The sequence below is a fragment of the Acipenser ruthenus genome, chromosome 1 (assembly GCF_902713425.1).
Source record: "Acipenser ruthenus chromosome 1, fAciRut3.2 maternal haplotype, whole genome shotgun sequence".
In the NCBI taxonomy this organism is placed as follows: domain Eukaryota; kingdom Metazoa; phylum Chordata; class Actinopteri; order Acipenseriformes; family Acipenseridae; genus Acipenser; species Acipenser ruthenus.
Window position 1 is genome coordinate 42975470 of NC_081189.1, and position 23187 is coordinate 42998656.

The window sequence follows — 23187 nt, forward strand, 5'->3', positions numbered from 1 at the left end:
TAATAAATTTGTGTTGCAGTATGTTAAAACAACAACAACAACATAGTAGTTATTATTACAAAAAATATCCAGTCACAAACTCATGAAAATGTAGCCATAACAATGATATAAACAAATACCGGTATATTAATATTTATTGATTTAAGACACAATATTACACTATACTAATGTAATATAAAAATTGTGCAACAATTGACTACCAGATAAATAAATGAACAAAATGTCAACTTATTACATATACAGTAGTGTATATTACTCTAGTGACATTTAGAATTCTTGAAAATGAATATTGGTACTGTAGTTTTAAATGACAGGTATTTACCTGAAAAGGAGAGCGTATCGTTATCACCTTGCTCCCTTCCACTGTGTGAATCTGACAAACAATGAACCTTGTTACTCCGGAATCCTTGTGTATGACACTATATAAACCACGGCCCACTTTCGTCAGTGGAATTCGATTAGCGGAAGTATGGTCAAATGGAGCTGTAAATTAAGTATGTTTAAGGGAAAAAAATTAATTTACAGACAACTTTGCAGCACATTGCAACATGTGAAATACTTCCGTGTCACATTAATTTCAAACCCTTTAAGACTCTTTAAAAATTACTCTGAATAGACAGATTTCACAAAGAACTAACAACATTCTTAAATACATCTTAAACATCTGCAGACAACCCCCCCACCCCCCAAAAAAGGAATTTAATACTGATTTTACCAACAAATATGTATTTATTTGTTCTTTCCCTAAATCATTTAAAAAAGTGAATTATCTTTATACTGTTAAAAACAATGTATGTTTTACACTACTATTCAATTAAAAATATCATTTTAGCATGCTACACAAATGAAGAAATACTAATTGGTAATTTTATAATTTGTACTCTAAAATCTGAGTTTACTCTCATAACAATGTTCAGCTGTCTTTCCCTGCTGTAGATTAATCCTGTATTCTGAAAGGAAGATCATACAATACTGAATAAGTTAGACTTTTTTAAAGTCTGTCTTCAGGATTGTTGTTAAATACCAACAATGGTATAAAACAGTACTATAAATATGAATCTATTTTTATATTCAACAAAATAACCCTAAAATCATATAATGAATATTGGAGTAGTGAAATATTGTCCTTACTAGGCTGTATGTAATATCTCTTGCCACTCATGCTGGTCATGGCCACAAACTGGTCCTTCTCACTCATCGTTCTCTGGTAATCCATACTTAGACACTCTCCATCCTGCAGCTCATAATCTTTCTTTCCTAAATCCAAATCAATTACACTGAATGTATCACTGTGAGAAACCACCACTGGAATCCCCAAGCAATTCTTGATCACAAAAGGGGCTTGGTCTTTCTGGAAACATTCTGAGGTTTGACTAGCTGCTTCAGCAAATGCCTAGAAAAAGAAAATTATAATCTTTGATAATTTCATACATTGCTATTTCAAACAGTTGTCCATATTAGTTTAAATGTAAATCACTTAATATAAACAGAAACGGTTACAAATGTACACTTTCCTGCTAACAGTATAACAATGTTTACTTCCATTTCTCACAATTTATAATCAAATAAATATATCTATCTATCTACAGCTATGCATCACTGTATAAAATTAACAAATTTTGCTTCATAACGGTTGAATGAAACCTGCTGAATAATGTTAACATATTGAATAACATACCACTTTATAGTTTTTCATATACTTAACGAAAAACACACAAATATTTTTTTTTTGGAATGCAAAAGCTTTGGCCATAGCTGTATATATTAGTTTGGATACAGATAGAGGTATCTATCTATCTATAGTAGTCCATCGTGTATCCAATTGCGGTGGGACCAGAGTAAGGGCGGAAACCATTACACACAGTTGTAACAATTACTATATTTCACACAATTATTGTTTTGAGATTCAGCTTTCATTAGGGAGTTCCCCTAAATCCCTTGTTTAGAAAGATACAGAGTATTAATGCCTGTGACAGGGTAGGCGTCTGCCCTGCAGGTGCGCGCATTCACTGCTGAGTGACAGGCAGGAGAACAAGACGGAGGTTGAAGCTGATACGCCCCGCAGGCGAACAGGATTTATTTACATATCAATACAATGAACAGCTCACGTGACACTACCAGTAGCGCACAGAGTACATACAACACGAAAACTTTGGTGGGATCTCTGAACTAATCTTCTCTGTTCAATAATAAAACTAACTCTGGCTACTCGCCTGGCTGTCGTGGTTTCAGCTTGCTTATTCACTCTTTGGTATCCAACCCTGGTTCTCTCACTCCCTCACACTGTGCTGAAGAGCTTGATCATGACGGATAAACGGTTAGGGTGGATATGTGATGGGTGGATACACAATGAATTACTGTATCTATCTAACCATCCATCGTTCATCCATCCATTTATCTATATATATATATATATATATATATATATATATATATATATATATATATATATATATATAATAGATAAATGGATGGATGAACGATGGATGGTATATTATATATATATATATATATATATATATATTCTTTGCAAAAAACTTTGTTAATGCATCAGTAAGGGTTGATATTAAAATGACAAAGTAGGGAAATGCGATGTTAGGGTTAACTCTAAATCTGCATTCTCTCCCACCGCCTTAATAGCAATGGAAGGGGCAAGGCAACACAAGCAACCACAGACAGTCATCATCAGTTAAGATGAACATACAGCTCTATGCAGATAACACATCTAACAAAGTAGGAGTTTGTTTCACTGATCTACACAACATCATCTACACTTTCCACATGAAAGAACAATTATAGAAATATTCAAAAAGTAATTAAATAAAAAAGTCTTGATTGCATAAGTCTTCACACCCCGAGTCAATACTTGGTGCAAGCCCCTTTTGCAGCAATAACAGCCATGAGTCGCTTTGGATAAGCGTCTACCAACTTAGTACAGTGGGATGGTGCAGTTTTTGCCCATTCTTCTTGGCAGAATAGCTCAAGCTCTTTCAAGTTGGCTGGGGATCGTCTGTGGACTGCAGTCTTCAAGTCTTGCCACAGATGTTCTATAGGATTCAGGTCTGGGCTTTGACTAGGCCACTTGAGGACATTCACTTTCTTCTTGCTGAGCCACTCCATTGTTGCTTTTGCTTTGTGCTTAGGATCATTGTCCTGCTGAAAGGTGAATCTTCTCACCAGGCCCAGGTCTCTGGCAGACTAACAGGTTTTCCTCCAGGATCTGCCGGTACTTTGCACCATACATCTTTCCCTCGATCTTCACAAGCCTCCCTGTCCCCACTGCTGCAAAGCATCCCCAAACCATAATGCTGCCACCACCATGCTTTACTGTAGGGATGGTGTTAGCAGCGTGATGTGCAGTGCTTGGTTTACGCCACACATATCGCTTAGCCTTGAGACCAAAAAGTTCCACTTTGGTCTCATCAGACCACAAAACCTTCTCCCACATGCGTGCAGTGTCCCCTAAGTGTTTCTTTGCAAAAGCTATGCGGCACATCACTTTGGCTTTTTTTTCAGCAGTGGCTTCCTTCTTGCCACCCTCCCATACAGGTCATGTTTGTGGAGTACTCTTGAAATTGGGGAAAAATGTTGACTGTTCAACAGTCTCAGCCAGAGACCTATGTAGTTCTTTTAAAGTAATCTTAGGCCCCACAGTGACCTCCCTCTGCAGTTTCCTTAAGCCACAGCTACTGACTTTGGAGGGATGGCCTGATCGAGGCAGTGTCTTGGTGGTGCTAAACTGTTTCCACTTTACAACGATGGACCCGACAGTGCCCCAAGGGATATTCAAAGACATTGAAAGTTTCTTATAGCCTTCCCGCAATCTGTACCTTTCAATAACTTTATCCCAGAGTTCTTTTGACAACTCCTTGTTCGGCATGTTTTGCCATTTGCTTCAAATTCACTTCATACAACAGAAACAGCTTGATTCTTCATCCAGGAGTATTCGAATCATTTGAACTACTGTGACTAGACACAGGTGGGCTACATTTAACTTATTATGTGCCTTGTTAAGGCAATTTGTTGTACCTGAGCTAATTTGGGTTTGCTATGACAAAGGGTGTGAAGACTTCTGCAATCAAGATTTTGTTTTTTTATTTTTAATTACTTTTTGAATATTTCTATAATTTGTATAATCTGTTGAAAGTGTAGATGAGGCAGCAGAATGTGAAAAATGTTCAAGGGTGTGAAGACTTTTTCAAGGCACTGTGTATAATATATATATATATATATATCTAGATCTAGATCTAGATCTATATATATAGATCTAGATCTAGATCTAGATCTATATATATATATATATATATATATATTACATATACACACACACACATTGAGGCGGTATCACAGTAAAATCAATCAACCGTATTTGTTGACAGAGAGATTGTGCTAATAATCACCAAGTTAGTTACTTTGTCATGAATGAAGCATATAAACACACACTGTAATAATAATAATAATAATAATAATAATAATAATAATAATAATAATAATAATAATAATAATAAATCTTACCGTGCCTAGATTGCCAAGCATTACCAATGCACACTTTGACAGAGTTATATTGAGCTGATCTTTTGAAGAGATGTTGATAACAGTCTTGTAATCAGGGACATTGTAGTCCACTTCATCGAACTCTGCAGTGTACCTTACAGGCTTCTTTTTCATCTAAAACAAACAAAAAAAAAAAATTAACAACAACAAACCTGCAAAGATAACTCTCCCTCTTCTGTAAAAATTTAAGTGAAAAATGAAAAAAAAAAATTGCCATGAATAAATTAAAATTATCTAGTCCTGGAAATCAATACAATTAGGAGAGGCATAAACAGATAAAGAATCAAATGCATTACAGGGCTCTCAAACGTAATTTACTGTATTTATTTTTATTTTCTCTTATTTGAATTTGGTCCCATTTACTACTGACTTTATTGTATCTGAACTGCTTTTATCTGTAATGTGATATTTTGTAACAACTGTAAGTCACCCTGGATAAGGGTGTCTACTAATTAATTAATTAATTAATTAATTAATTAATTAATTAATTAATAAATAAATAAATAAATAACCATGCAGACCCTACAAAACAATGTATTTACTGGATACTAGTAAGCCTGAAAGCAATACCTTAAACAGAGAATTAAGATAATTAATTATAAACAAGTTACCTTTATTCCTAAGGTCCACGGCCTGAAATTATCACTGGTTTCTTCATCCAAAGGTTCCAGAAGAGGTTCCCAAACACCCATAACCTCATTGTAATAGTGTACCTAAAAACAGATATTTAATAAAAATACACACACTATTTAACAAGTTCTCAGAATTTCTAAAATCTTTTTTATTTATCATCATTTTCTTCTAAACTCCTATTCCCACATGATAAAATGGCAATTGTCATGATATGACTGGCTTCCATCCACAATGCCAATAAGGGTAGACCAACAGCCAGACAGATTGTCAGATAGAATGTGTATGCTCTGCCTGCAAGTACAAAATGAAGAACTTGATTTACTACAAGAAAAAATGCCACATACCTCTAAATTAAGAAGACTCTGGAGGTTAATGAGAGTGCTCCAGTTTTTAACATCGCATGAAAAAGCAGACTTTGCAAGAAGCATGGGAACAGTTCTGTGTCCAACACCGGCCTCCAGTGTAAGGAATATTGATTCAATTGTCATTTTCAGGGATTCTCCTTGTGGAACCAGTGGAGAGACAGTGCTGTTTTTATTTTCATTGTCCTCCTCCAGGAACCAAAGTTTTAAATCCTTAACTTGTTTCATATCCCACAGATTAAGTGGGACTGGACTTTCCAGCTCTTGTGGAGTCTCTGCAGCAGGAGATAGTGCTGACGTAATTGTTATTACTGTGTTGATGATAATTGGTGAAACCTAAATAATAAAAAAGAGACAAGTAAAAAGACTTCATAACTGTCTTACCAACTACATGGCCCCTTGTTTGAGCTGAACACATTACAAAAGAATGCCAAACCACTAACTTAACCGGGATAGTTTAATAGCCTTTGAAAACAAAGCCAAACAATTTAAGATGTAAGGGTGTTGGTGGTGGAGTGTTACCACTGGTATATTATTTCCCAAGGACTGCTGGCATAGTAAAGATCATCCATTTAGTCTTTACTTCTGCCTCAAACAGTTTCCACTGTTTCAAGTATTCATTCTCCATAAACATATCATCTTCACACTGCAAATACATTCTTACCTTTAGTGTAAGGCATTTTATGACAAGTTCTATTTTCTGTGGAGTTGAAGAGGTCTGTGAACTTTGGAAAAACACATCACAAGGCTGGAGAACCTGCAAGGAGAATTTTAATATCATCATCTGCTTAAACCGTATTTAGGTGCAGAATATCTTAGTCTACAGTATCTATGATCAGAAACAGTAATTCCCATATTTCTTATTTAGCGAAAACATCAATGCAACATTTTCCATCCCCAAAAGAGATATATTGGGAGGATCCCTTATGTGTATCAAACATTTTATTTACAATTCCTATAAGTACTTTGTTGTATTGACAGCTCTTCTATTTACATGCATGACAGGGGACATTTTCAGTTTGGCTTAAATTATACTTTAACTCCCATTATATACTTTAACAAAAACACATCCAAAATGAACAAACACATATTTTTTATTTGTAATCTTAATTGCAGAATGTAACTGTCCATTGAGAATAGTCTGAATTTTCTATAACAGGGGTAGCAAATTACGTTATATCAATGGTAATTACTTGCTTCCAGTTAAGGTCTATGTCCGAACCACCTAACACAGTACTTGCAACAAACATATATACACACAAAACAGCTTTTAAACCATTATATTTATTTCAAAACCTCATATAATAAATAACAGAATACTGCTAATGAACCTCCTGATATCTGTCATGACATTAGGCTCCACTATCAGGCTTTATAAAACCTAAAGTTACTTTAGGATTAGTGCTAAAATCAGGTTTTGTGAAACAAGCCATAATAAAATGTCTTCCTCTTTGTAATGGAGGGTGACACAAGAGCTTAGTGTGTGTTTTCTTAACTAAACAAATGGTGCAATACCCAACACAATTACTGAAGGATCAAGAATAGAAGGAGAAACAATAGCAGGTATTGGAGTATTAGCAGAACTCTATATAGTTTATATACAATAAAATTAAGCTAAAGACATTAAATTGAAAACACAGCAGTTTCCCTTCATAATACAGTGGGCCACGTGCATCTCATAACTGCAGACCTTTATAGAACATGAATGCGAAAACTAAAAAAATGGACATACGAAGACGGTCTGTTTATAAATGTTCTGGTGTTCTGGATTTGGTCCAAGGTCCGCCCACTCACTACCTCTTCTGTATGCAGTATTGCTAAAATGTATATTTGAGCCTGAAGTTATAACATGTTTCTGCTTCTTTGGTTTACTTAAAACCTACCGTAGTGATGTTATTTTTCCTCATTTCTCTCAGGAATGGGCATGCAACAACCTTGAGATCCTTAATGGCAGCAGTCATCTGTTGAGTTTCTGGGTCATTTTTAATGCAGACTTCACACTGAGTTGTAACCACTAGTGCCGGGGCATCTGCTCTGGTTAAATCTGCTACAAAAACTATCTCTGGATTTTTCACAACCACATTCATTTCCATTTTGGCCACTGGTTTTAAGGGAGCTATAACATTTAAAAAGGGACATTTCAGTACAGCAAAATAAAAGATTAGTTAAACTAAGGAAGCTAATTCAGAAATATAAAAGGTCACATAATGATATACAACATAAACAAGAACATTTTAGATGAAAATAAACTGACACCAACTCCAGAACACTTTGTTTAAACATAAGGGGTCAATTGCAATTAACTAAAAGAAATGTACTAACTGGGGATGACCCTGTGGTTAGTACGGAGGGCGGTACAAAAACTAGTACGCAAGTTAATACCAATTGTAATGAACTAAGCAGCTCAAGATAGTCTCCAGCTGTGTATTACATTTTTTCTCAATTGCAACGAACCCAAAGTAACTGCTGTTACCTTCTAGACAGAGGATACTAAAACACGTTACTAAGTTTGTCGAGTAATTTCTGTAGACTAAAGACTTGTTTATTTAGGAGACTTGTGATTTGTGACTTGAGATTTAAAGACTTGTGGTATCATGCTAACTGGAACAAATATGAAAAATCCCAAAATGCATTGTCAACTTGTATGGACCTGAACCATTCATAACCAAAAATTATATTAAATGATTTAATATTCTGGGGCAAAAAACAAAAACACCTGTCAAAATGTTTGCAACTTAACCAGTTTCATCCTTATTCAACTTAACGTAGACCTATTTTATAAAACAACATCAAGTTGCAAGCAACTTTATGGCTTCCAAGGAGTCCTTGTGAAATGTAAGCATTTTGATTCTGTGACGAGTTTTTGTTCAACGGTGTTCATTTTATGTGCAATATATGCAACTAGGGCAATGCTGAAATTTGATTGGCCCATGGCAGCCATGTTTTTTACTGTAGCAACTTCATTTGGGTAAACTTTAAAGAAAACCACACTTGGATCATGTCTGCCAAGTTTTGCTTCGATCAGATTAGTGGTTTTGGAGAAGACATTTGTGTGTTAATTAGGTTATCCAACATGGCCGCCACACCACTGAACCAATCAGCTTCATTTCGAACACCGTGCATCCCTGCGATAAATGGTTTCCAACAAGATGTTTGTAAATTGCCCAAAAATTGTTGTAAATTCCAATATGGCTGCCAAACCATGTGACCAATCACGTTCATTGGCGTTGACAACTCAGTGAAATTTCAAGAGTTTTCGTGCAGCGGTTTTCATTTTATGCACATTAAGGTTTTGTTGGCGGAAAGAAATATTATTATTATTATTATTATTATTATTATTATTAATAATAATAACAATAACAATAATAATAATAATAATAATCTTATTAACAACAACAACAACACCACCAACGCTTCTCAGCCATGGGCTTGGAAGCCTAATAATTCCAGTATGACTTACCAGTGTCTCTACTTTCAGCCTCTTGCACAGATTTATTTTTTTTAATTTGCTGCTGTACCTGGCTGCCTCTCTGTAAATCTGCTTACAAGTGTATTCAGTGCAGTGGTGTGCTGCAGAATTGCTGTGGAATTGCTTTCAACCATCGTCCACAATTTCAATAAAATATTTTATACACTCTATGAAATAAAGTTTTTTACTCCATTGTATAATTTTTTCGATCTTGTAGTGAAAAATAACACTTAAAATATAATTACCTGGAACCAATCACAGAGATTTTGAGCCACCCCTTCAGTTCATGTTTGGTAGCACACTACAATAAAGAGCTTAATCCTGAGCTTTGTACTAAAGCTGAGGATCAGCTAGTCCCCATCTTTTATCGTTGCAATTGGTAGTAAGTTAGTACACAGCTGGGGATGATGCAACTTAGTACGCAGCTCCGTACTAAATCTACAAGTTTGTTGATCCAAGGCGGCCAACATAGGACTTAATGTCTAAACATTGCATAATACAAATATTTATATCATAAAATAAAACACATTTTAACAATTACGGTAAATGGACTGAAGTTGTTTTTTAAACACTAATTTCTAAATAGACCATGTTATTGGCTAAGAAATGGAACACACAAATACAGTATAAAATTGTGGTTGGATTCACTGCTAGCAAATAATTACAAAATACTAACCTTGCTCTTTTGTTGCTGTTGTCACAAGCTTCTTTTTCTGATCTGCTGCAGAACTAAGTTGACTGGCCTTGACAAAGACATCTGCTACAGTTAGCAAGAACTCCATGCTAGCGCAAAGGATTAGGTCACGGACGACTGTATCAAGGACAGTGCCGTCCCTTCCTTGTCTGTAGCTGATGTCCACCATCCAATTTTTTTCCAAGCCTGGTTTCATTTCCACCATTCTATTGAAACAAAATTAAATTGTAAATTCTACTGGTGTATAAATCATTGCATGATCTGATCCCAACCTATCTGTCTGACCTAATTGCCCCTCCTGCTCCAAAGTGGACTTTGCAATTGTCTAGCGCTGGAATGCTACAGATCCCTAGAGCTAATCTCAAAACATTCAGCTCAAGAGCTTTCTGCTGTTATGGCCCAAAAGCCTGGAATGCCCTCCCAGAGAAAATCCGACATGCAGTCTCAACTTTTTCTTTTGGTTGGCTACTGAAAACCCACCTGTTCAGAGCTGCCTTTAACTGTTAGAACTGTCCCTTGTTCTTTTTATGTGAAGCGCTCAGTGATGTGAACACATGAAGGGTGCTATATAAATGCAAGAAAGATTGATCTTGGGAAACTTTTTTTTAAGCCTTTAAACCTATTTAACATTTGTGAAAAAAAAAAACTGTGAACAAGTTGGCATCATTAAAATCAGCCTCTACAATGAATGTGTATTCCAACTGTAAATCTGTACCTTGGAGTAGCTTTCTGTATTCTTTGACGTTTATCATCCAGCAAACAGTTTGCAAGTTTGACTGAGGCTTTCATGGAGCTATCTGATAACATTGTGACAGCAGTTGAAATCAATCCCAACTTGAATTCTGCAAGTTTTAACTGCTCATCTCTTGATTCCAGCTCCTGAACCTATATTAATATTAACAAACAAACACATTTCTATTTTCCACTTGAAGTTTTCACATCACAACAAGGACAGTAATAATAAATAATAAAGTTTATACAACAAGTGTTTAGAGTACTAGTGTTGAATTACTTTTTTTCTTATTCAATACTTGTTGTATAAATATAAAATACTTTATATATATCAATTTGGAATGTATTTTACGTTCATTCAAATCCAGTGACAATGATTATTACGGCACCTTGCTAAGCAGTAAGGAGCTTGACCAAAGAAAAACATACATTCAAACATACTTTCTTTTCCCTACATTGCACTTCCACGTTCATGTGGAATACAACATTATGACAGACTCAGATTATATACTTCTTTATTAGAATTATTTTACTAATCAATGAAGTACTGTTTTTTTAAGATCATTGTGGAAACATTTTAGGAGAAATGTATACATACCTGTGTTCCATTTGGACTGTACAACTCCAAAGTCAATGATTCAAACCGGAAATCAAGTTTCAGAGTTGTTTTTAGCTTTGTAATGTTTTGTGTTTCCACAACAGCAGCTGTGATCACAGTCGTTCCTGTAAGAAATTATGGGATTATGGTATCTTTTGGTTTTCAGTAGCAATAATGCAAGCTAATTACAGCATAATGCAGAGCTGAAACTTGTCAAGCAGTACTTAAAATATATTCTAAACAAACTGTGCTAAAATTAGAATACTGTAAAAATACAATCTGAGATTTCTCAAAAAAGTAAAATTCACTACTGAAACAAACAATATTTAAGTTTGTATAATGCCCAATCTGTACCTCCATTCTGTTCAGATGTCTGGGAACCCTTTGTAGAAACATTGTCTGATTTATCCACTGTGGCAGGAGCAGCAGGTGCACCTGAACTATCTCCTATATTTTCATTTAAAGTCCTTAACACAACAGTCAGGTCTTCCTGGCTGAGTACAAGCTGTAAAAAAAAAATGGATTGTACAATGGTTACCTATACCAGGAACTGGAACTGTATGTTACAGTATGGAGACCATTTGTCAAACATACCTAAAAAAAAAAAATGCACTTACATTCATTGGTTTGAGTTGCCCAATTATTTTAATGTCTGGGATTTCGTTGAACCAGGCTGCAGATAAATTACGTTCAATTACCAAACCTAGGTTTACAGGCTGCAGTAACTGAATTTCAGACTGGAACGTGTTATTCTCTATGGTTGTTCTGTTTATTAAAAAAAACAAAAAACACAAACATAAGTTACAAACATCCTCTGCCGCAGGTGTTAGTACAAAATTAGAACTATCAAGAACATGAAAGATATCAGCTTCTACAAGTACAAATGTCATGTTGTAATGTTTTACAAAAAGACTGCTACTGGTGATCACTTCTAGGATTTACCCTGTAACAGATTTGAAGCAGACAGGGCAAAGCAGACAAACTAATGGAAAAAGACAATCTAGAGTTTGCATGCGTTACCCAAAGCACAAGCAGTGGCAAAAGAGAAGTTCTTCACCAACAGTCTTGATTTATAGTGCCCTTTGCAGGTAATGTTATAAATGTTATAAGGGCAGCAGTGTGGAGTAGTGGTTAGGGCTCTGGACTCTTGACTGGAGGGTCGTGGGTTCAATCCCTGGTAAGGGACACTGCTGCTGTACCCTTGAGCAAGGTACTTTACCTAGATTGCTCCAATAAAAACCCAACTGTATAAATGGGTCACTGTATGTAAAAATAATGTGATATCTTGTAACAATTGTAAGTCGCCCTGGATAAGGGCATCTGCCAAGAAATAAATAATAATAAATAACAATAATAATAATAATAATAAATGTTTGTTCAGTCAAAACAAAAGCTTATGAAAGTATCAATTTCCTACCGATATAATTTAAGGTCACTGAGTTCAACTTTCATGGCATCAATGACTGGAGGAATCTTAATGTGAGTTTTTGATTGAACAATTGAGAAGTGATTCTTAACAGTGATGAGACCAAAATCAGCCACAATCACAGTCTTTGACACGGCAGACTGTGGTACAACAACAACTGGGGCCTTCACATGAATGTCAAGTGCCATTCGGGTGCTCCGTTCAGCAAGTTCCATGACACCTGTGGCAGCCATTCCTGCTGCTTGAACAGTGGCCTCTGTTAAAGCCTCCTTAGCAGTTTGGAAATGATTTATAAAGTCCTGAATAAAAAGATAAATCACATGTGAACAAAAATTTAAAAAGCATCCCTAGGGAAATAATCTATATAGGATTTCATATCAGATACAAAAGTTTGTTAACAAACAACAAATTTAGTATGTGTTTATAAAAACCTGCAAATATGAAATTACTACCTCAAAATAGTTTCGAAGATGAGGCTTTTACACAGCAGCATAACTTAAAATATACTGTCGTGAAAGGGTTATTTTTTGGCCATGGATGGACAGTCACAATTTTCTGAATAATGAATCTGTCTAATGGATATCAGACTGTTTCTTCCCTTTTAAACTGACTTTTTATTGAATTATGAAATCAAACTTTCACAAATGCAAAAATATTAAAATCTTACCAGTATTGAAGAGACAAACTTGTTTACAAAGATGACTTGAATGCAACCAACAGTAAGGGTAACACAACTGTCAACAATATTCATATCTGTGTAGGCATTGCCTTCTGTGGCATCAACATGAGAGATCATTTTAAAACTGAAGACCTCTTTCCCAGCAATAGATACAGCCTAAAAACAAAACAAAAAAAAAACAAATATCTTATCAACTAAATAGTCACTGAGCTAAAAGTACACTTTTCCCCTGAGATTTCTAATTCAGATAATCACAACATACCTTTTTATAAAGAGCTTCCTCATCACAATCTAAAATAACAATGTTCTTCAATTTTGCCAGTATTTCGGTTGCATTCTTTCTCATGATTACTTGGGAGACAAGACCTGTAAAAAACATTGATAACACAATTATATGAATATACTGTATTATATACAGTCTACAGAAAACAGGATTTTTTTTTTTTTTTTTTTTAATTTGTTAAAAGCAGGCTTTTCATTTTTAACATAACATTTTATAACATGTCTCCTGCAGATTTTAATATTGCTGTGTGGTTTCTCAACTTGTTGACACTATTCAAAACCTCAAAAGCAAAGAAAATATGACTAACTACCACAAGATGGCACTACTTAACTGTGTGCTGAAATAACATTTAAAATTACTAGGCGTTGGGAGGAATTAAATTGTATACAGTTACTTGTGTCATTATGATTTTGGAGCCTTATACTGATCAATGGTAAAGAGTTGACCAAAAGATGTAATATACATTATCACAATATGGTTAGATAGCAAGTAATAAAAACTACATTTTATAAAAGCACAACTTAAGTGCCATGTACTGTACCTTCAATGCTTATCTCTGAAATGTGTCCCTTCTGTCTTCGAAGGTATATTTTCAGGCATGACAAGTCTGCAAGGACATGTAGGCCGATAACATCTTCAAATTTAGACTTCTTGGGAGCTGTACAAAATAAAACAAAAATATATATAAAATTATTTTTTACACATTCAGCATAACAAGATAGCAACCTCAAAAGCGGTGTTGCACTTAAAATATTGTTTCTTATAAAGTTAAAATGTACATTCATACATAGTGAACGCAGTTGTAGACAGTAGAATTATGGTATAATAAGGATAAAGTCATACTTGATTTCTTGGCTACAGTCGTCTCTTCTTTTTTCTCCTCTCCGACTGTAGGGGCAGATTCTTCAGATGTGTCTTTTTCTGACGGTGGGATGAGGTTATTTAAAAAGTTCATGGCATTCAATAGTGCTTCTATATGTAAGTGGACATCCAGGGAGCTAAAGTTTACCTATAATTGTTAGAATTATAAGGAAATTAGGAAACTAGAAATGGTTATGAACAAAGAATCCCTGGGGTCATAATAAAAAAGCACTGTCATATTAGATCCAGTATTTCATGTAAATACTGCCATTTACATAAAAATAGATGTGTGAAATATGTCCAGAGGTAAAGACTATGTGACAACAGTTCGAAACAGTTAATATCTACTGTACAACACTGGTAATGGGACTTAACTAAGAAAATCAAAGAATGCAATTGTATACCAAAAATTAGACAATAACTCAAAAAGTGTGCTGTCTCTATATAGACTATACTTAGGTCACATGACCTCAACATGGCAGCCATATTAAATGGAGGTAAATGTCATGGGTCACAAACACATTAATCACAGAGAGTTCAAATCTGCAAATACAAAAGTCACTACCTTAATGGGTTTCTGAGATACATGTGTGAGGCCCTGACACTGGAAGCATATTTGCAAATTAATAAAACCCTTTCAACTAAATAAACAAATAAATAGAGTATTATTACCTTTATAAGCTGTTCTGTATTGTTATAAAGCGTTTTGAATTCTGGCCCATTCTTCTCCGCCTATAAAATAAGTTGTTAATTTAGGAATTGGATTTGCCAAAACAGCTTGAAGTAAATGATGAACTGTCAAACAATACCAAAATTAAAATATTACATATTCCTATCGAAGATCTAAGGTATTTATACATTTACTTAAAATATGCAAGAAAAAAAAGTTTTATATCTATCAGTACACACACACACACACACTAAAATCTTTTGTAGCAAAAGTTTTGCTTTTGTGGATGAGGAAAAAAAAAGTACAAGAAATAGATGTCTACAATTATTTATTTCAGCAATTTTTTTGCAAAACTCCAAAAATGCTAAATTCGAAAGTATTTCATACCGACAAAGAAAACGAAATTAATAGCTAGTTGAGGCACATTTAGCAATAATAACCTATTTTAAACAATTAGGATATTTGTCAATTAGCTTTTTGCATGATTCTTTAGTGATTTTTGACCATTCTTCAATGCAAAATTGTTCCAGTTCATTCAAATTCTAAGGACTTCTCTTGTGGACAGCCTTCTTCAACTCATACCAAAGATTCTCAATCAGATTTAGATCAACCATTCTGAAGTAGATTTTGATGTGTGCTTTGGATCATTGTCGTGTTGGAACGTCCAGTTGCGCTTTAAACCAAGTTTTGTAGCGGAGGATTTCAGATGACTGGCCAATATCTTTTGGTATGCTATGGAATCCATTTTACCATGTATTGGAACTAAGTTTCCTGTGCCATTAGAGGAAAAACAGCCCCATAGAAGGATATTACCACCTCCACGCTTGACGGTAGGTATGGTGTTCTTTTCTTCATACGCCTCACCAGACTTTCTCCAAATGTAACAACTATTAGCGTGACCAAATAGCTCGATTTGTGTTTCATCACTCCACAAAACCTTTGACCAGAACTCATATCCATCATACAAATGCCGTTTTGCAAACTTTAAACGATTGTCCTTGTGATGTTTTCCTAAGAGTGGCTTTTTCCTTGGCTTGCGACCATTGAGACCATCACCATGCAATACTTGACCAGTGGTTGTGTAGTAATGGCTTTCTGCATGAGGTACTAATTATGTTATTAATTGTAAGTTTTACATTATATGTATGTGCGTGTCTTTTATCGTTGTTGTTTTTAATAATGATGTTTAAACTGTGTGTGAATGTGTTTGTATAGTCGTTTTAATGCAGTATTGTCCAAGTTTAGAATGGCGGACCATAAGGTCAGAGGGTACTGACCCCTTTCCCACACAGGAAGTATGTGGTAGACTCGTCGTGTGTAATAATGATTTCCATTACACGAGAGTAGATGTTAAAACTTCATGCTGATTGAACTCGGCTCTCGCCAAGATAAGCACCAACTAAGACGTAGCTTTAAAGTAAACTAATGTGATCCATATGTGTCTCCATCCATTTACGTTTCCTTCCACATGATGATGTAGATATCCTTCTGTCTGGTGTTAATGGCTGAAGTGTAATGCTGGCTCCAGGGATCAGCTTATTTTGCCTCCCTAGCGCATCAGCACACACAACGGCTGCGATGCTGGCTCCGGTGATCAACCACAGTGCGGTCTCCCCAGCGCATCAGCATGACAACCGTCTGGATTGAGCTAAGTAGGGTACATCTCTGAGGTCTTCAAGTGGGCACTTTCCATCCTCAGTGTTCCGTCAACTAGCCCATGACACCTCAAGAGGGCTCGACGGTGATTCTGGCGTCCCAGCATCACCCCCCTCCGTCCCCCACTCAACTCAGCCCAGCTTCGATTACTTCGATTATTGGACAGAAACCAGTCGGGTTGAAGGGGAAATATCAAATATTGTAAAGTTGTGTCAGTCTTTTCATCTCTTTCGAAATGACTCCATGGATATCCGTGCTTTCTGATACAAACATATGCACTGAGTTGTACTGAGGCCTTGTCCAAAGTCAGTTTGGAACTCGTGCTTCTATGATTGTATTGGAGGTATACCTTTTTGGTATATAAAGTGTTTCTGAATCAAAACCATTTGGCAGCTTACTTGTTTCACTACAGCTGAAATGGAAACCCCAGTCCCACTTGCAGCCAATTCACTTTAAATATCTTTTGCAGTCAATCTCTGATTGTTATTAACCTTCCTCACAATTCTACTTGTTCTTGGTGAAAGAACCTTCTTTCTTCCAGACCGGGGGAGCGTTGTGACTGTACCATGAGTCTTGTACTTCTTGACAATAGAAGCAACAGTTTCTTGAATCCTTCTCCAGCTTTATGACAATTAATAATTCTGCCTCTGGCCTTCAGATCGCTCTTCACTTTTTCCCCATATTGACTTATTGGTAATGATAGCAATCATCCTAGCCCTAACCCTTTTATACTCTCTAAGGATGTTCACCTACAATCCAGCATTTTCTAGACTTTTCTAGAATTAGGTTCTGCGTTCATATTGAAATTTCTAACACCTTGTAGACAATACTATCATAGCATCAAAGGGTATGAATACTTTAGAATTAGCATTTTCAGTTTTGCAAAAAAAAAAAAAAAAAAAAAAAAAATGAAATGCTGAAATAATTGTAGACATCTATTTCTTGTAACTTGTTTTCCTCATCCACAAAAGTAAATCTTTTGCTAAAAAAAAGAGATTTCTAGAAATTATAAAATATCCATTGGGGTATGTAAACTTTACACTACAACTGTATATATAAAAAATAATATTTTATGAGATACGTTGGTATATAGAGGATACCTTAATGTAATCCAAGGTAAGAAGATCAGTCTCTGAATTGTCCTGAGTTGTAATGATATAAACTGGTTTGTCTTTCGAATCTAAAAAAAAAAGAAAGAAAAAAGGTAGCATGCCTGAGAGAGAGAGAGAACGTTACCATAACCCTGGTTCCCTGAAATAAAAATGTAACCATTACCTAATGGGTATTTACCTGCAAAGACCCCAAAACCTAAATAGATATACCAAAGCTGCGTGGCAGTGTCTGACACAGCTACCAACATCATTTTGCCTTCAAGCACGCTGCAATCATGGACGCAGTAACTTTGAAAGTTAATGGTTACATTTCTATTTCAGGGAACCAAGGTTATGATAATGTTCCCGATCAAGTATGAAATATAACCATTACCGTATGGGTAAGTGTACAAAAGTTGCAAGGGAATATTGCAGAACGACTGGAATGCTACAAGGGTAAGCCGAGGATGCCTTGTGCGTTACCATTTGGAACCGCAGTAACAAAGTAGCTAGGGCTAAAAAATTGAGGGAGGAACTCGTCTCTATGTTATGTTGTAAGGGTCGACCCTGATGCCACCCTCAATACTAGTTCCAAAGCCAGGGTTTTGTGGATACACAATCTAAGTCTGTAGAACCTAGTGAAGGTATGGGGAGTAGCCCACACTGCAAATGTCCTTGACAGATGCAGTCTGGAATAAAGCCCACAAAGTTGCCATGCTCCTGAAGGAATGGGCAGTGAGCTTTCTGGAGGGGGCAAGTTGGCCAGCTCATAGGCAGTCCTGACTGTCAATTATCCATTTAGATAGCCTCTGCTTAGACAGGGCTTGACCATGGGACTTCGCCCCATAAGACAAATTGTTCAGACTGCCTCCAACTCTGTGTCCTGTCAACAAAATATCCTAGTGCCCATACAGAGCAAAGTGTATGGAGCGGTCATTCCCTGTCAGACTGGAAAGGAGGCAAATGGAAGCCTCCAGTTCCACAGACTGGTTGACATGAACTGACAATATAAGTTTTTGGCAAAAACAGGATTGGTACGAAGCGTAACCTTTGCCCTGGCTTCTGCAAAGATTAAACAGGCTTTCGCAATTGAAAACGCTTGCATCTCACTCACCCGCTTAGCGAATGTGATTGCAAGCAAGAAAGTCGCTTTGAGTGATACAAATTTCAGCCCAGCTGAATGCAAGGGATCGAATGGAGGCTTCATGAGTGTATCAAGTGCCATGTTATGCCTCCAGCAAGGAACAATATCCTTCATAAGTCGCCCTACCAGGAAGTGAGCTCCTGGGGAGACCAAGTCAATTTTGACATGGCAAGCTGAAGTAACTGCCAGATGGACCTTTAATGTAGAGGGGGATTTCCCCTCATCAAACAGGTCCTGCAAAAATTGCAGTATAACTGTCATGGGACAGGTTGTGGGGTCAAAATCCCAAGGCAGGCAACACGTCTGAAAAAATCACCACTTGGAATGCGTGGATGCTACTCTGGCATTTTGCAGGGTATCCATGACCCGATTAGAAATCCCCAGACAGCTCAATGCAGCCGTTCAGGGGCCAGATCCAGAGCTGTAGGCTTGATGCCAATGTCCCCCACGCCTTACTGAGCAGGTCGCATTCCGATCCATCGAGCCTACAGCTCTGGATCTGGCCACTGAACGGCTGCATTGAGCCATCTGGGGTTTGGGCAGGCTCCAAGGCTGGCCGCTCAGGAGCTGCAACAGAGCTGAAAACCAGTGTCTCCTGGGTCAGTAAGGGGCTACTAATAGCACCCTGGCCCGGTCCTGCTTTATTTTCTCCAGACACAGCGGGAGCATGGCGAGCGGTGGGAAGGCATACAACAGTTGCCTCAGCCACTGTTGTGTCATGCCATTTAAAATCGCCAGTGGGTCCCCGGCTCCTGTTATAGAGAACCAAGGGGACAGTTGGTCAATTCCAAGAAGGCAAAGAGATCTCACTCTGCTCTCCCAAATGAGGCTCATCACCACGGGGTGAAGCCTCCACTCTGAGGCGTTGGGAACTCTCCTTGAAAAGAGGTCTGCCACCCAGTTTATCACCCCGGGTAGGTGTACTGTCCGCAGCGAGAGGTTCTTGTGTGCCCAGAGCAAAAGCTGCGGGCCACACAATGGAGACTGGGACACAGAGTTTATATAAGCCACCATGTTAGTGTTGTCTGGACAAGCACATGTCTCCCTTCAACCTCCTGCAAAAAATTCTGCGAGGCCAGAAAAATTGCATGCAGCTTCAAAATATTTATATGGAGACCCTGCCAAGGGGAGGTTCCATGACCCCCTGCCATTCCACACAGCACCCCAGCAGAAACTGGATGCATCCGTGGCGACGACCTCCCTTCTGGCACAGATGGGCAAGATGTTTGCACCAAGAGAGTGCCGTTAAACAGTGATCATTGTCAATAGGCTGTCGTGGTTCAATGCCAAAGGTAGGATCTGAGAAGCTGCTGCCATGAATCCCAGAAGTTCTGGAACGTCATTACCATTATCGTTCTTTTGAGCTGAATAGCTCTATACCAGCGGCTATTCTCTGCACTCTGCCGTCCAACAGAGTGGCAGCATGGAACCAGAGTCCATGCACACTCCTAGATAGGAGGAGTCTTAGAAGACGTGAGCTGGCTCTTTGCATGATTCACTGTAAGACCCAACGTTGAAGGTGGCCAGTGACCAGTTACATGTGAGCACCTGCCTGAGATGGAGACTGGGCACAACAAACCAGTAATCCAAATAAGAGTACTCTGATACATTTGAGTTGCAATGGGGCCAGTATAGCTTCCCTACACTTCGAAAAGGCACAGGAAGCTAGAGATAGGACAAACAGCAAGACCCGGAAAAGACGTCCACCGTGGCGAACCAGTCACCTGGCCTGATTGATTACTACAGCTGTTGCATTGTCAACATTTTGAACCTCCTTCAGCTCAGATACAGGTTGACCTGTCTGAAGTCAAGGATTGGTCTGAGGCCACCATCCCACTTGGGCATGGAGTAGAACCCGTCCTCCAGCTGGAGTGGGTGTACCATACGAATAGCCAATTTTTGCAGCACAGCTGATACCTCCCGAGACACCATAGCGGCGTCCTGTGAGTCCGTGACTGATGCTGCAGTCACACCCCAAAAGGGAGGGGTACCATGCTTGAACTGCAACAAGTAGCTGGTCTGAACAGCAGTATAGCACCCAGATGTCTGTGGTGCACAGATGCCAATACTCCAGATGGCTCACCAAAAAGGGGGCCAAGGCCTGAGGCTCTTGTTTCTTTGCTGAGCAGCGGAATATATTATAGCCTCTGCGGCAAATGGCTGTGGGTCGGTTCTGCCTCTGGCCGCAGGCGTAGCTGGCTGTACCGGTCCCTGAGGCTGCTGGCACAGGGATAAAACCCAGGCATTATGCAAATAGCAAGGAATGTACAGTAATAATGTACAGTTCCTGCCTCAGAGACAGCAACAGGACAGTCAACAAGGCCTGCTTGGTACCACACTGGGGATGTAACCCCAGTTGATAGCAGGTCAGAACCGGACCGGTACGGGGTCTGTTTGGTATCGGCTGCTGCACCCAAGGGGGGCGTCTGCTCAAGCAGCGATGCTGCTGAACAGTAATGCAACAGGAGGGATGCTATGTAGACCAGGGTACCTGCAAGATTGCAGTGGCCCTCTTGATCAATGGCATAAACTTTGCTGTTGCAGGGAGAGCTTAACCGCAGGGGATGTGCTATCTGACTCCACGTCCTCAGACGAGAACGCCAGCTCCTATTCGCCCACCTCCTCAGTGGCGACGATGGAGAGTGTGGCCTCCTGCTGCCAATATGCACTCATAGCCCCCTGGGACCCCAAGGGGACAGACTGGGTCGGCGGTCCCGAACGTTCATGCAGCAACTGTACGAGGACAGTTTCTTGGTGGGAAACTGCTGCCCAGAGCTTCTCCATTTCCTGGGGTGTGGCTCTCCACTGGCACAGAACCATGGGGCGAGAACACAGCCAGCTCTCTACGAGAAGGTAATGGTGTAAAGCATTGTGCAGGAGTGAGGACGCAGAGCACTCTGTAGCCTCAGGCAGGAAGAGCATCTGCTTGTCCACAGGCAGGCTGGCCTTGCATGTGACAGGGATAAACCTAGGCACTATGTAAATAGCAGGCAAAGTACAGTAAGAATGAAAAGTTGCTGCCTCAGCGTGCTAAAGACAGCAACTTGGCTGCCGACAAGGCCTGCTTGGTACCAGACTGGGGATATAAACACCTATCGGTAGCAGGTCGGAACTGAGACGGTACTGCAATGGTACCGGTTCGGTGCCTGTAGCACCAGGTAGGTACAGTAGTGCGCCATTCTACACAGTGCCTGCCCAGGCTGGACACGTCTGCTCAAGCAGCAACAGTGCTGTACAGTAACGTAATGGGGCAGGTGCAATGTACTGTAAAAACTGAAATGGTGCAGTTCAAGACCAGAACCAAGATCTCTGGCACTGGACCAGGGATGGTTAGAACTGTGTCGGTGACTTTACACCAAGTCTGCCTCGGTACAATACGGTACCCTCGGTATGGTACACGTGCGGTATCTTGCACCAAGTCTGTACGGTACCCTTGCCCTCAGTACGGTACACATGCGGTGACTTGCACCGAGTCGGTACAGTACCCATAGTATGGTGCCCTCGGTATGGTACACGTGCGGTGACTTGCACCGGTTCGATACAGTACTCTTGGTACGGTACATGTGCGGTGACTTGCACCGGGTCGGTACGGTACCCTTGCCCTCGGTACGGTACATGTGCGGTGACTTGCACTGGGTCGGTACGGTACCTTTGTGGTAACCTTGATCCCTGTTCGGCAGGTATCGGGTCGGGAACGGAGTGGTCGGTGACCTGTAGGTCTACTACTCGGTTTGCGTGACCGCAATAAGCAGCATACAGGGATGACCATCTGTATAGCTTCTGGCAAACCCAAACAGTCCACACACAAACAAGACTGATGGAAGCCTGCTTTTAGAGCCTAAAAGCCTTCGTAATGGTGCTGCAAGCAGACACCAGTGGGCAGCAAGATACTGTGACAGAGATGCATGTATCTCTGTCAACGCAGAGCTGCTAAACCTGGCAGATGTTATCATGTTCCTGCAAATAAATAAATAAATAAATAAATAAATAAATAAATAAAAAACACACCAGAGAAAGAAACTCACAAAAAACAGTAAATCACAATATAACAGTTCAAAATAACAATAAACTCGTACACAGAAAAAAAAAAGGTTTATTTTTAACTCCAGCCGCACCTAAGCTAAGCAGCCTTTAAGGAGAGCACAAGTCAGCTGACTCAAGCTGCTTGATCTCTGGGAAGGGGCGACAGAAGCCGTCAGCTTCATGCGGGACACAAGGCCGCTGCGGAAATTAACAAGCAACAGGCTGTGTGCAAAATTACATTTTTACATTTAAATGCTTCTGTAATTGTGCCTGAACTACAACTCGTCCTTTTTCTCTCCGAAAAATATACAA

The 23187-nt window shown here is 38.7% G+C and overlaps 1 protein-coding gene across 2 annotated transcripts in view; it reads right to left on the reverse strand.

The window, feature by feature from the left end:
- vps13a (vacuolar protein sorting 13 homolog A) overlaps positions 1-23187 on the reverse strand; it is a 104492-nt gene that overhangs the window by 33072 nt on the left and 48233 nt on the right. For both annotated transcript variants that reach the window (XM_034034577.3, XM_059025449.1), the window contains exons 27-45: positions 17718-17797; positions 14964-15023; positions 14274-14439; positions 13972-14088; positions 13410-13513; positions 13136-13303; positions 12460-12767; positions 11660-11807; positions 11397-11547; positions 11043-11167; positions 10428-10597; positions 9695-9918; positions 7433-7665; positions 6214-6306; positions 5532-5885; positions 5166-5267; positions 4516-4668; positions 1132-1393; positions 323-483 (exon numbers count right to left, since the gene is read on the reverse strand). In XM_034034577.3, the coding sequence (XP_033890468.3) occupies positions 323-483; positions 1132-1393; positions 4516-4668; positions 5166-5267; positions 5532-5885; positions 6214-6306; positions 7433-7665; positions 9695-9918; positions 10428-10597; positions 11043-11167; positions 11397-11547; positions 11660-11807; positions 12460-12767; positions 13136-13303; positions 13410-13513; positions 13972-14088; positions 14274-14439; positions 14964-15023; positions 17718-17797 (3179 nt within the window). The remainder of the gene's footprint in view (positions 1-322; positions 484-1131; positions 1394-4515; positions 4669-5165; positions 5268-5531; positions 5886-6213; positions 6307-7432; positions 7666-9694; positions 9919-10427; positions 10598-11042; positions 11168-11396; positions 11548-11659; positions 11808-12459; positions 12768-13135; positions 13304-13409; positions 13514-13971; positions 14089-14273; positions 14440-14963; positions 15024-17717; positions 17798-23187) is intronic.